The 12,121-nt window shown below is 45.6% G+C and overlaps 1 protein-coding gene across 5 annotated transcripts in view; it reads right to left on the bottom strand.

Annotated features, from left to right (window-relative positions):
* Positions 1-11,852, bottom strand: part of PIR (pirin) — a 102,035-nt gene extending 90,183 nt beyond the window's left edge. Inside the window, exons 1-2 of one of the 5 annotated variants that reach the window (XR_014141394.1) lie at positions 11,586-11,852; positions 10,064-10,192 (exon numbers count right to left, since the gene is read on the bottom strand). Coding sequence is in view for 4 of the 5 variants with exons in the window: in XM_081809145.1 (XP_081665271.1) it covers positions 10,064-10,159 (96 nt within the window). In the remaining variant the exon portion in view is untranslated. The remainder of the gene's footprint in view (positions 1-10,063; positions 10,193-11,585) is intronic. The other 4 variants (XM_081809145.1, XM_081809144.1, XM_081809146.1 and 1 more) reach the window with 4 other exon arrangements.
* Positions 11,853-12,121: the final 269 nt, after the last annotated feature.

Genomic DNA, 12,121 nt, shown 5'->3' with positions numbered 1-12,121 from the left:
ATAAAAATTTTATTAAATTTAAAAGCTTATAGAAATAAAAATGTTGGGACTTCTGATTGGAATCACTTTGAGTCCATGGACCAACTGGGAAAGACTGGCCTTTTTTTTTGAGAGAGAGAGCACGCGCACATGAACATGGGGAGAGGGGCAGAGGGAGAGGGAAAGAGAATCTTAAGCAGGCCGGGGCTCCATCCCATGACCCTGAGAGCATGACCTGAGCTGAAATCAAGAATGGGATGCTTAACTGACTGATCCACCCAGGTGCCCCTAGGGAAGGTTGATATTCATATAATATTGAGGTTTCCTATACATAAACATAGTTATCTCCATCTATTTGGGGCTTTTAAAATGTCTTTCACTAGGATTTGTAATTTTCTCCATAAAGACTTTGTATATATATATTTTAAAGGTTTTGTAGCTAACAGTTTTAATGACATTGTAAATAGGATTTTTAAATTATGTTCTTGAACAGTATATGCTACTAGGGATTAAAAAATGTGAATAGAAAAGTGATTTTTGAACATTGCTAAGCTCTTATTAATTTTAATAATCTATCTGTAGCTTCTTTTGGGTTTTCTTTGTGGACATTCAGATCACCCGTGTATTTATCAATAAGCTTTTGCCCAGCAGTTCACAAATTACTTTTGCTTGCATTAGATTAAAACTGTGGCAGGCTGCCATTTTTCTGGGTTTTGCTGGCCTCCACATGGCTTCTCATTCTCCAACCCAAGCTGAAACAGTGGCCACTATCTAGGACATGCTCATAACCAAGGACAGGAGCAAATGGAAGCCAAGCCAATAGTGCACAATCACATTAACATGTCCCATTGGTCACACCATGTGACATGGCCAAGCCCAAGGCAGGAGGAGGGCACTTAAACCCTGCCTATGGGACTCACAGGTAATGTACCTAAAAGTGGGGGGGGAGTGTATAATCCCATGGGGGGGTGGGCAGTTAATATTTGGGGATAATATTCCAACTAACACCCATCAGCAAATAATGGGCTTTCCCCTTCATTTTCTTTTTTTTTTTTTTTTAAGATTTTATTTATTTGACAGAGAGACACAGCAAGAGAGGAACACAAGCAGGGGGAGTGGGAGAGGGAGAAGCAGGCTCCCCGCGGAGCAGGAAGCCCGACGCGGGGCTCCATCCCAGGACCCTGGGATCATGACCTGAGCCGAAGGCAGACGCCTAACGACTGAGCCACCCAGGCGCCCCTTCATTTTCAATCTTTACACGTTCTGTTTCTTCTTCTTGTTTTTTTGCAAGCTAGCGCGTCTACAACAATGCTGAGTAGAAATGACAGTAATAGATGTCCTTGTTTTCTCCCGGATTTTATATAGATTGCTTTTTCAAGATTGACCAGCACACAGGTTGTTTAATGCAGGCTTTCTGCAGATTCCCTTCATAAGATAAAAGAATTCCCCTTCCATTTCTAGTTTACTAATTTTTTGAATATACACAGTTGTTGAATTTTATTGAATGCTTTTTCTGCACTATTGAGATGCCTTTTATTTCCTGTAGTCTTTTTTTTTTTTTTAAAGATTTTATTTATTTATTTGAGAGAGAGAGAGCACATGAGAGGGGGGAGGGTCAGAGGGAGAAGCAGGCTCCCTGCCGAGCAGGGAGCCCGATGCGGGACTCGATCCAGGGACTCCAGGATCATGACCTGAGCTGAAGGCAGTCGCTTAACCAACTGAGCCACCCAGGCGCCCTATTTCCTGTAGTCTCTTACTGTTGGTAAATTATGTAAATAGATTTTCCAACATTAAAGTAAATTTGCTACATTCCGACAATCCAAACTTTGTGGTGATGTATTATCTTTTTTATACACTGCTGTATCTGAGTGGTTAATACTTTGCTTATGATTCTTGCAAAAATGTGTATAAAAGCGATCCTTTCACTTGCTGTTGTCATCTGCTGCTGACTGCAAGGCAATGTCATTTCATGAAGTGAGGGGGGACTCCCGGGAGCCTCATCCCCTGTATCTGTATCTTAAATATTGGGTGAAATCTGTTTGTAAAATCATCTGGACCTGTTGTCTTTGTAACAGGCTTTTAAAATACTGACTCCATTGCCCTAATGGCTATGAAACCATTCAGAGTTTCTTCTTTCTTTCTCACTGTTTTTGGACTCTAAGACTTTCTCCAGCTTCCCAGCAGCTGAGCTAATTACATTTTCAAGTTACGTGTTTGTTTCAGGGTATCTACTGGATCATGCTGCTAGAAATGAAAGTACTAGACCCTCTCTTTGTCCCTGGCTCTGGTTTCTACTCTTATTTTCACTCTCCATGGGAAAACACACACACACACACACACACACACACACACACACCATATACTGTGCACACACATAAATTCAACAAGCTGCTGCAAGTTTTTCATGTAACCAAGTCTCAGTTCCTTCACTTTAAAATGCGGACTGTCACCCATAAAAAGCTGGGCCCCTTTGAAGCCCATCTCAGTCGGCGTTTCATGTAGTGAAATATTAAAAGATAACTGAAAAGGAAAACATTTACTGAATTCTCCCCCAAATGCCCAAGAGGGCACATCAACCTCAAGGTCCATTTCAAACCGCCCTCACTGCTCTCCAGCACGTCCCCAATATTTCCATCTCCTCTCACTCAACTCCTCACACCCTCATACCCTCTCACCTTCTGGAATGGACTCTCTCTCCCACCAGGAACTCTCCTACCCCTTCCAGTGAAAATCAATCCTGGATCTTTTCAATTTTATCCTGTCACTCATAACTCCACTTCAGCTCAATGAAAGCCCATGAATGGAACCAGGGCTGGGAGGAGGAGGGTGAAAATTCTCCTCTCATATTATTTCTTTTTCCTCTCACGGGATAAGACGTAGCTGAAAGGACTGGAAACAATGAACGGTGAGCAGCTGGTCCAATGCCTGGAGCGCAGTAGGTCTGACACAGATGGGTGGGGATCTGCTACAGCGCACCAGCAAGTCTCTGAGCCACAGTTTCCCCACATGCAAAAAAGGCTTCAGATGGCTTCTTAAGATGGCTTTTTAGTTCTACACTATTAGGGTTCTATGATATTAAAATGTGGGTAAAGAGGAGATGAATATGTATTGCTTCTTGGTATCAGTTTGGCGTCCAACAGATAGGTGAAGGGCATGAAGAGGTAGAAACTTCCAGTTACAAAATAAGTCAGTCATGGGGGATGGAAAGGACAGCCTAGGGAATACAGTCGATAACACCTGTGACAACGCTGTCTGCTGACAGATGGGGCCCAGGCTTGCGGTGGCGAGCAGTTCATAATGGACATAAATATCAAATCACTGAAGCTAACAGACCATCCACTATACCTTCAGCAGAGAAGTAAAAATACTGTAACACACACACACACAAAAACTAAAAAAAAAAATGGAAAGAGTTTCACATGAGCAAATATGGCCTGCTGTTAAATAAATCGTGAAAAGCTGAGGTTCCTTCTTGCCAAGCCCACTCTCATCACCACCCACCGCTCACAGGACGATAGTCATCACTTGGCAAGGACTGTTTGTTCTATATCGATCGCACATTCGAACCTTCTGGCTGCCAATCCACGATGCAGGGACAGACACAGGAAGAAAGGTAGCACGAGGAAAAGCCTGCAGAAGCCGGAGGCTGGCTGAGGAGAGCCAGAAGGATGAAGTGTTTACGGCCAAGAGATGGGGCACAAGTGGGAGACACTCTTCCTCCAACAAGCAAGAGTATCTTGCATCAGATTGCTGTACTGAAGTGTGATTTGCAGGGTTGAGTATCAGGCTTTATTAAAGTTTCTAACATTCGAGGGGCGCCTGGGTGGCTCAGTCGGTTAAGCATCTGTCTTTGGCTCAGGTCATGATCCCAGGGTCCTGGGATCGAGTCCCGCATTGGGCTCCCTGCTCGGCGGAGAGCCTGCTTCTCCCTCTCCCTCTGCAGCTCCCCCTGCTTGTGCTCTCTCTCTCTGTGTCAAATAAACAAATAAACTTTCAAAAAAAATAAATAAATCAAGTTCCTAACATTCAGTAAACATTTAGCAAGTATTCAAGGGCATGTCAAGGGCATGCCTTATGATCTGTAGGCAGGATTTGATTGATAGAACTCGGATTTTCTACGTTTTGACGTGGTCACCAACTCATCCACATCTTTCTCTCTCTACATATTAAACTGATGATCTTTTCAAAGTTTTTGAACAATAGGAGAATGTCCTTTCCTTCACACAGTTCCAAATCCTTTAGCGGCCAAATGCAGGTGGCAGCTTCCAAGCTATTTCTTCTGATGTCCTGAGAAGGCCAGTCAAGAGCTGTGGCCACCACCCCTCCAGTCTGTGGTACTCCCTTAGTAAAGCTCCAGCTGCCTGGCCTTTTATTTAAATCAGGAAACGTGCATAGCTACCAGGAATGTCAGTTCCTTGCGGATAGGGCCAACATTGTGCTTTTTTATGATGCTCCACTCCATCTAGAATAACTCCGTGTGCATAGAAAGTACTACAAACATCCCGAGTGGTCCTTATGTTAGGTCCCTAGGCACCCTCGTAGCTGGGTGTGATCACATGACTGAATCTGGCTAATGGGGGGTATGTAGAAGTTGCTGGGTAAGCCTTTTAGGGAAACCCTTTATATATATTAAAAAAAGGATGGGGCGCCTCAGTGGTTCAGTCATTACGTGTATGCCTTCAGCTCAGGTCATGATCTCAGGGTCCTGGGATCAAGCCCTGCATTCTCCCTCTCCCACTCCCCCTGCTGTGTTCCCTCTCTCACTGTCTCTCATTGTCTGTCAAATAAATAAATAAAATCTTTTAAAAAATAAAATTGAATTAAATTTTAAAAAGTATGGATAGCTGGCACCTTGCTCTTTTCCCTCTTCCTCCTCTCTGCACCCAAGGGCAAATGGTTGCTATTGCCCCAACAGCTGTTTCGGGCCACAAGGTGATGCACTTAAGAAAGTACTAAAAATGATGAACTAAGCATGGGTCTCTGAAAAGTGGGAGGGCTTCAGGCCCACCCTAGACCTTGGGTTTTCGAAAGAGAAACACAAATCCTTACATATGTAAACCACTGGTTTTTGGTGGCTACTTTGTTACACAGCTTGAACCTAATGCTAACTGAGAGAAAGGGAATAATGCCTTGGCGGCAGCCTGGAACCAACTGAAGGCCTACCCTCCCAACACCCCACAAAACGCCAGCCTATATCAAGGCAACATGGCAGCAGCAGAAGGGAAAGGCCCATCGAAGGCAGACTCCAGCAACTCAGACTACCTCCTGGGCCTACTCAGCATCTAGACAGGGGCCCGACAGAAACGATGAAAAGGCAGAAGGAAACTGCCAGTACGTAGTCCAGACTGAGATCTAGATTCAGCCTTGAATGGACTTGAGCTATGACTCTACGCTCCTCCACCTGGACTCAACATCCCGAGACCCTGATAATGGAGAATGCCATCTACAGAGGCTGTATCAATCAGGACCAAGATTCCTCAAGGTTATTTGATGATATCAAGGGACTCATAATTTTTAAGTGTGTAATGAGATTATAGTTTTATTTTTTAAAGTTCGTATCTTTTAGAGACACAAACTGAAATATTCACAAGTAAAATGAAATGATCCACCTTTAAAATACTTTGAGGGCCGGAAAGGACGGGGGATATAGGGGAAATGAGAATGTCCATGAGTTGATCACTATGGAGGTTGGGGACATGGAGATTCATTACACTATTTTCTCTCTTTTTCTAGGTTAGAAATTCTTCGTGATAAAAAAAATATGTCTGAGAGTGGTCCCAGGAAAATCACGTTCCACCAAGGAGTGTCCACTGGAAGGGGGAGTGGAGGACAGAGGCAAGTACAAATGAGTCGTGGGCTTCCCTCCTTTTGGGGGCACTGTCGAAGAAGCTGCTAACATCACACTATGCAATCATTCACATCCAGCTTGGCTGCCTCGACCCACACAGAATCGTAATAAAAGGTGTGAGCTAACCCCCCTCCATCTCTTCTTTATTGTTCATCACCAAAAGGCTCAGTGGAAGCTTTGTAAATACTTCTACTCCCTCATTTACACACATAGGGAACAGGTCACTGAGGGCCACTCATTCCAAACACTGTTGTAAATTACACTCAAATAGCTTTGGGCTCCAAAGTGTCAGAGATGTTTCTTCAGAGACAAAGCGTTGGCACAAAAAGTCTCAAACGTACTGCCCTGAAACTAGATCGGTGCTTCCCTTCTCTGCTGATTGGAGGGTGAGGGGTCTACCATTCCGACAAGCTGATAGAGTGCAGGGCGCTGAAAAAATATGGTGACAATTTTAATGGTCAAAAGTAGGTCCATGAGTAAGACAATAATGGTATGCTGTACATGGGAACACGTCACAGCTATTTAAATGATGTTCGTGAAGGGGGCACCTGGGTGGCTCAGTCGGTTAAGCGTCGGACTCCTGATTTCAGCTCAGGTTGTGATCTCAGGGTGGTGAGATCGAGCCCCGAGTTGGGCTCCACACTGGGCGTGGAGCCTGCTTAAGATTCTCTGTCTCCCCCTGCCCCTCCAGGCCTCACATGTGTGTGTTGGGGCGCCTCAGTGGTTCAGTCGTTAAGTGTATGCCTTCGGCTCAGGTCATGATCTCAGGGTCCTGGGATCAAGCCCTGCATTCTCCCTCTCCCACTCCCCCTGCTGTGTTCCCTCTCTCACTGTCTCTCACTGTCTGTCAAATAAATAAATAAAATCTTTTAAAAAATAAAATTAAATTAAATTTTAAAAAGTATGGATAGCTGGCACCTTGCTCTTTTCCCTCTTCCTCCTTTCTCTCTCTCTCTCAAAAGAGAAAAAAAAAAGATGTGCATGAACAATTTATAATACCATGGGAAGTGCTTATGTTACTATGTTAAATGAAAAAATAAGGACACAAAATTGTTTATTTTATATAATCACCATGATGTAAAATACACGGCTACATGGAGACAAAAGGAAACACCCTCTGTCTTAATCGTGATTAAACCAGGGTGGTGGCATTAGGAATGATTCCGATCCGCATATTTTTCCTTAGGGTAGAGGCATACACAGGAGACCCTCTAAATTAGTAGAATGTGGAGGGGTCTTTAAAGCATAGGTTTTCAGCCAGGGACTCTTAACTGGGTACCATGGATAGAATTCAGGGCAGCTATAAACTTGGCTGGGAAAAAAAATACGTCTTTCTTTTCACTAACCTCTAACTGAAAATTGTTTTCCTTTTGGATTTTTTTTTTTTTTTAGTACAATGTACATAATAGAATTTACCAGTTACCATTAAGTACATTGACACTGGTGAACAACAGTCACCACCAGCCATCTCCAGGCTGAAATTTAATACTTTAGTCATGAATACAGTCAAAGAAGCAGAGTAAATTTCCAGTATCTGTGACTCTGTCACCACTAGAAATCAAAGCTGTTTTCATATCACATGACAGTTGTTGCAAGTACACTGAACTACTTTTTCAAAGATTTATTTATTTGTTGGGGGGGAGGAGCAGGGGAGAGGGAGAGAGAGAATCCTCGAGCAGACTCCGCACTGAGTGCGGAGACCAACGCAGGGCTCGATCTCAGGACCCTGAGATCACAACCTGAGCCGAAATCAAGAGTTGGATGCTTACCAGACTGGGCCACCCAGGCGCCCCGGTATACAGAACTATTCTTGTTCATGCTCCTCACAGCTTTGAAATTAGATAGTTATATGACCTGCCACCAAGTCTTGTTATTTAATGCAAAATTACTAGGTTACAAATTCCTTTTGTAATACTGCGTTCACCATATTTCGATATGTTTTCCTTTGTAATCCTATGTGTTTTATTTCCTGCATTTAAAAAATATTATTCTGGGGTGCCTGGGTGGCTCAGTCAGTTAAGCACCTGCCTTCAGCTCAGGTCATGATCTCATGTCCCTCTCCCTCTGCCGCTCCCCGTTAGTGCTCTCTCACTCTCCCTCTCTGTCAAATAAATAAATAAAATCTTTAAAAAAAAAACAAAAAATATTATTCTGAGAAGAAACGTGTTGTTTTCATCAGACCGCCAAAGAGGTTCACGAGACAAAAAAAAATTAAGAAACCTTCAGCAGATGTGTTCTGGCAGATGGAGTAATTAAAGATTTAGCTACCCTCGACATACAATAATGGCTTTACTGATGCGTGTCCAAATTCTTTGTAATTTTTCTGTGGTGATGTGGCCTAGTACAATATGATACCACATCCATCTGTATCTCCCCAACATCCACTGTGCATTTAGCCCTTAGAATAATCCTGTCTGTGTGTATCCCTTTGGAAAACAATGTCTGAGGGACCCCAAAAGACATTCACAGATGAAAAGGAAGCTAATGGCAGAAAGAGTATGAAAATATCAGAGCAGATTTTAAGAAGAGGAACAAACTGACCTCATTTTTAAAAAAGAATCCATTTCCCTAATATACTTCTTCTTTTATTCAAAAATATTTGGGGGGGGGGAGATGCTCAACACCACCAATCATCAGGGAAATGCAAATCCAAACCACACTGAGAGATCACCTCACACCTGTCAGAATGGCTAGCGTCAAAAAGACAAGAAATAACAAGTATAGGGAAGGGTGTGGAGAAAAGGGAACCCTTGTGCACTGTCCGTAGGAATGTAAATTGGTGCAGCCACTATGGAAAACAGTAGGAGGTCCCCGAAAAATATGATCCAGCGATCCCACTTCTGGGTGTTCACCCAAAGAAAACGAAAACACAGACTTGAAAAGTGATCTGTACCCCCACGTTCATTGCAACATTATTCACAATAGCCAAGACACGGAAACCACCTAAACGCCCACTGAATGGAAAAAGAAAACGTAATATATATGTGTGTGTATACACACACACACACACACAAAATGAGATATTACTCAGCCATAAAAAAATGAGATCTTGTCATGTGCAACAACGTGGGTAGATCTTGAGGGCATTATGCTAAGTGAAATAGAGAAAGCCAAATACCGTATGAGCTCACTTACGTGTGGAATCAAAAAATAAATAAATGAACGAAGCTCACAGACACAGAGAACAGCTTAATGGTTGTTGCCAGAGGCGAGGGGTGGGGGGTGGGTGAAAAACATCAAGGTGTTCAAAAAGTACAAACTTTCAGTTATAAGATAAATAAGTTATAAGATCAATAAGCCCTGGGGATGTCATGTGCAGCATGGTGACTGTAATTAACATTGTTTTGCATATTTAGAAGTTGCTAAGAGAGTAAATCTTAAAAGTTCTCATCACAAGAAAAAAAGTTGTCTATGTATGGTGACAGATGTTAACTAGATTGATTGTGGTGACTGTTTCCCAATATATGCAAATACCAAATCGCTATGTTGTCCACCCGAAACTAAGACAATGTCATATGTCAGTCATACTTCAATCAAAAAATCTTTTTGGAATCGGGGATGGCGATGAGCACTGTATTCCCTGGGCTATAACCACCATTTGATACCTTTCTGTGCAAATAAGATGTTCTTTTCTGCAAGTCCCACGTCCTCTGTAATTTTCAAATAAAACTGCTCTCATGCTGAGAGAGCTCTACCTAACCTAAAATCACTTCCTATGAGAGAAGACTTCATGCACCCCCGTCCCCACAGGAGGTCCACAAAGTCGGGTCTCAGTGGTTTTTCCATGAACCCAAATCCCTGGCGAGGCTGACTGGCCAAGGGGGAGGCGGGTATGTGACCCTGGGAATTTGGAACTGGAACCTAAAGTTACTCCCTGATGCTTTGAACCGCGGGCGAGTCAACTTGGGGCTATAAGGTGGGCGTGTTTGGAGATGTGCATGCTCAGGCTGGTAGATCAACCCAGGATAGGACAAGGGAATGTGGAGAGGGGCGAAGATGCTTCAGCTGCACCTCCTGCGCCGGACCTCTGTACCCATGTTAGCGAAACCCCCTTCGGGCTAGGACTGGTCCAGTGGGGACCCTAACTGCTGAGTTTAGAGTTGGCCCCTACGGCACCCCCACAAGGCAGCTCATGATTTTCCCGGGCCCTCTCTTCCCAAGTTAAGCCTCAGTGTGTCCCCCCCACCCCCCGGGCCTTTTGCAGGAAAGCACGAAACAGCCACCCAAGCAGCATACCTCGGGTCTGCCAATGCTTCTGCGGACCCTGGCTCCAACCCCTTCCGACTGCTCCCGGCTCAGCACTGACAGGGTAACCTTCTTGGAGGATGCCATGTCGAAGTCTAAAGAGAGTGTTCCGATGCTAAGCTGTAGAGGTTAGAGGGCCAAAAGAGGAGCAACGGAAAAGAAAAATCATAAGGCGGGCACATCCAAAGACTACGAAATAAAGGATATTAAATTCAGACCTGCCCGAAATATTAACAGCTACAATATATTGACTCCTTACTCTGTACAAGACCTGGATTAGGAAATTTTAAACAATAATGCTGGTGAATATGTATGAGTACTAATGTATCAGTACCACTAATTATTTGCAATCTCATATAATCCCACAGCCATCTTTTACAAGATTTAGCAATAACAGCTCTGCTGGGCACTTACCACTAATGAGCAATTTATCTGCTTTCCTTTTTTTTTAAGTAGGCTCCACGCCCATCATGGGGCTGGCACTCATGACCTCAAGGTCAAGAGTCGCATGCTCTACTAACTGGGCCAGGCGCCCCTTTATCTGCTTTATCTCACTGAAATTTCTCAACCTCCCCAACCCCACGTTGCCCCCACAAGGTAGGTGCTACCATGAGGCTGAGATTTACGTGGTGACTAAGGGAACACGAAGGAAATCCATGAGGTCTGTGACTCTCACCAGAACATGTCAAAGATCTCGGCACTGAAAGGATCTTCGAGGGTCACCAAATTCAAAGATCCATCTATCCCTAAAGTTCAGGGCGAAGTTTAGTGGCAAGAAATCTGAGCTTTGTCAGGAAGTCTTCAAGAGCGCCGGAAACTGAAAAGGAGGTGCCCTTGACGATGCATCCTGTATTTGAGGACCAATCTATACCCCGCCTTTATTATTCAAAAGAGTTTTCTCTTTGTGGGCCTGAGTTCTACCGAATGGAGTATCCCAGAACAGACACAATCCACATCTTTTCCACTTCAAATGCTTGCAGACGGTACCACCAAATCTCTAAAACTCTTCAAGCGAAATAGAATCCATTCCTTCAAAGATTCCTACTCAAATCAAGAGAGATGCTTTAGCAAGAAGCATAGACCCTAGAGCCCGAGAGCCTGGGTTTGCAACCCGGCGTCACCGGGTACCAGCTGTGTGACCTGAGGCCACTTGCTAAGCCTCTCTGTTCCTCAGTTTTTCCATCTGTGAAATAGGGGTACTAAGGCTGCCTACCTCAACGAAGTGTAGTGAGCCTTCTAAGAACGTTAACTCCTGTTATTGAGAGCACTCTACTCCGCAAGTCCCGGCCCGTCCGTCAAAATGTGTCCTCCTGGGGGCAGGCCATCAATCAATACTTACTGGGTGCTGGACAGTGGGGCTCAGAAGTGAATTCAATCCTCAAAGCGGTACAGAACCGTCAGCACCTACCTACAACAACTAGGAAGGGTTTTCGCCCTCCATGCGCCACTTCTAGGTCCTTCCAGACTCCCGCCCGTAAATGCTGTGCACGCGGACAACTGACGAGGTGCTTACCAGATCGCAGTGCTTGGCAGACAGGAAAGCCGCCTACCACCTTCGCCCAGTGCCAGAGACCTACTGAAGCATCTCCCGTCCCCTCCCAGGAGCTTCCCCCGGGAGTCGACGGCGGGCTGGGGAAGGCGGGGTCCCGCGCCGTGAGCCCAGCACCCCCGCGGGCCTGCGGTCCTCACACGGCGGCGGCGGCGGCGGCTGGGGCGGCGGCGTGGGGCGCGGGCGCTGAGCGCAGGGCGGGGAGGGCGCCGGGCCAGCCGTCTCACCGTGACTCAGCGTTTCGGCGCCCGCGGCCGCCGGGTGGGCGGGAGGCGGGAGGCGGGAGTCTGCGGGTCTCCGGGGATTTGGGGCGAGGGACGCTCCCCTGTTTCCGGGCAGCCGGGCTCCTCTCGCGCCGCCCTCCGCCCCTCCCCTGCGGGCTCTGCTGCCCAGCGACCTCTGCGCCCCTCCCGCCCGGGAGAGATGCGACCCCCCCCCCCCAGGGTCTGGGGGCTCCCTGGGCCGGGCAGGTGCTCCGATCAGGGCGCTGTGGGTTCCAT

Source organism: Leptonychotes weddellii, chromosome X (genome assembly GCF_054177405.1).
Source record: "Leptonychotes weddellii isolate Sample4059 chromosome X, ASM5417740v2, whole genome shotgun sequence".
NCBI classification, from domain to species: Eukaryota; Metazoa; Chordata; class Mammalia; order Carnivora; family Phocidae; genus Leptonychotes; species Leptonychotes weddellii.
The sequence above is the reverse complement of the archived record's forward strand: the minus strand, read 5'-3'. Positions and strand labels throughout refer to the sequence as shown.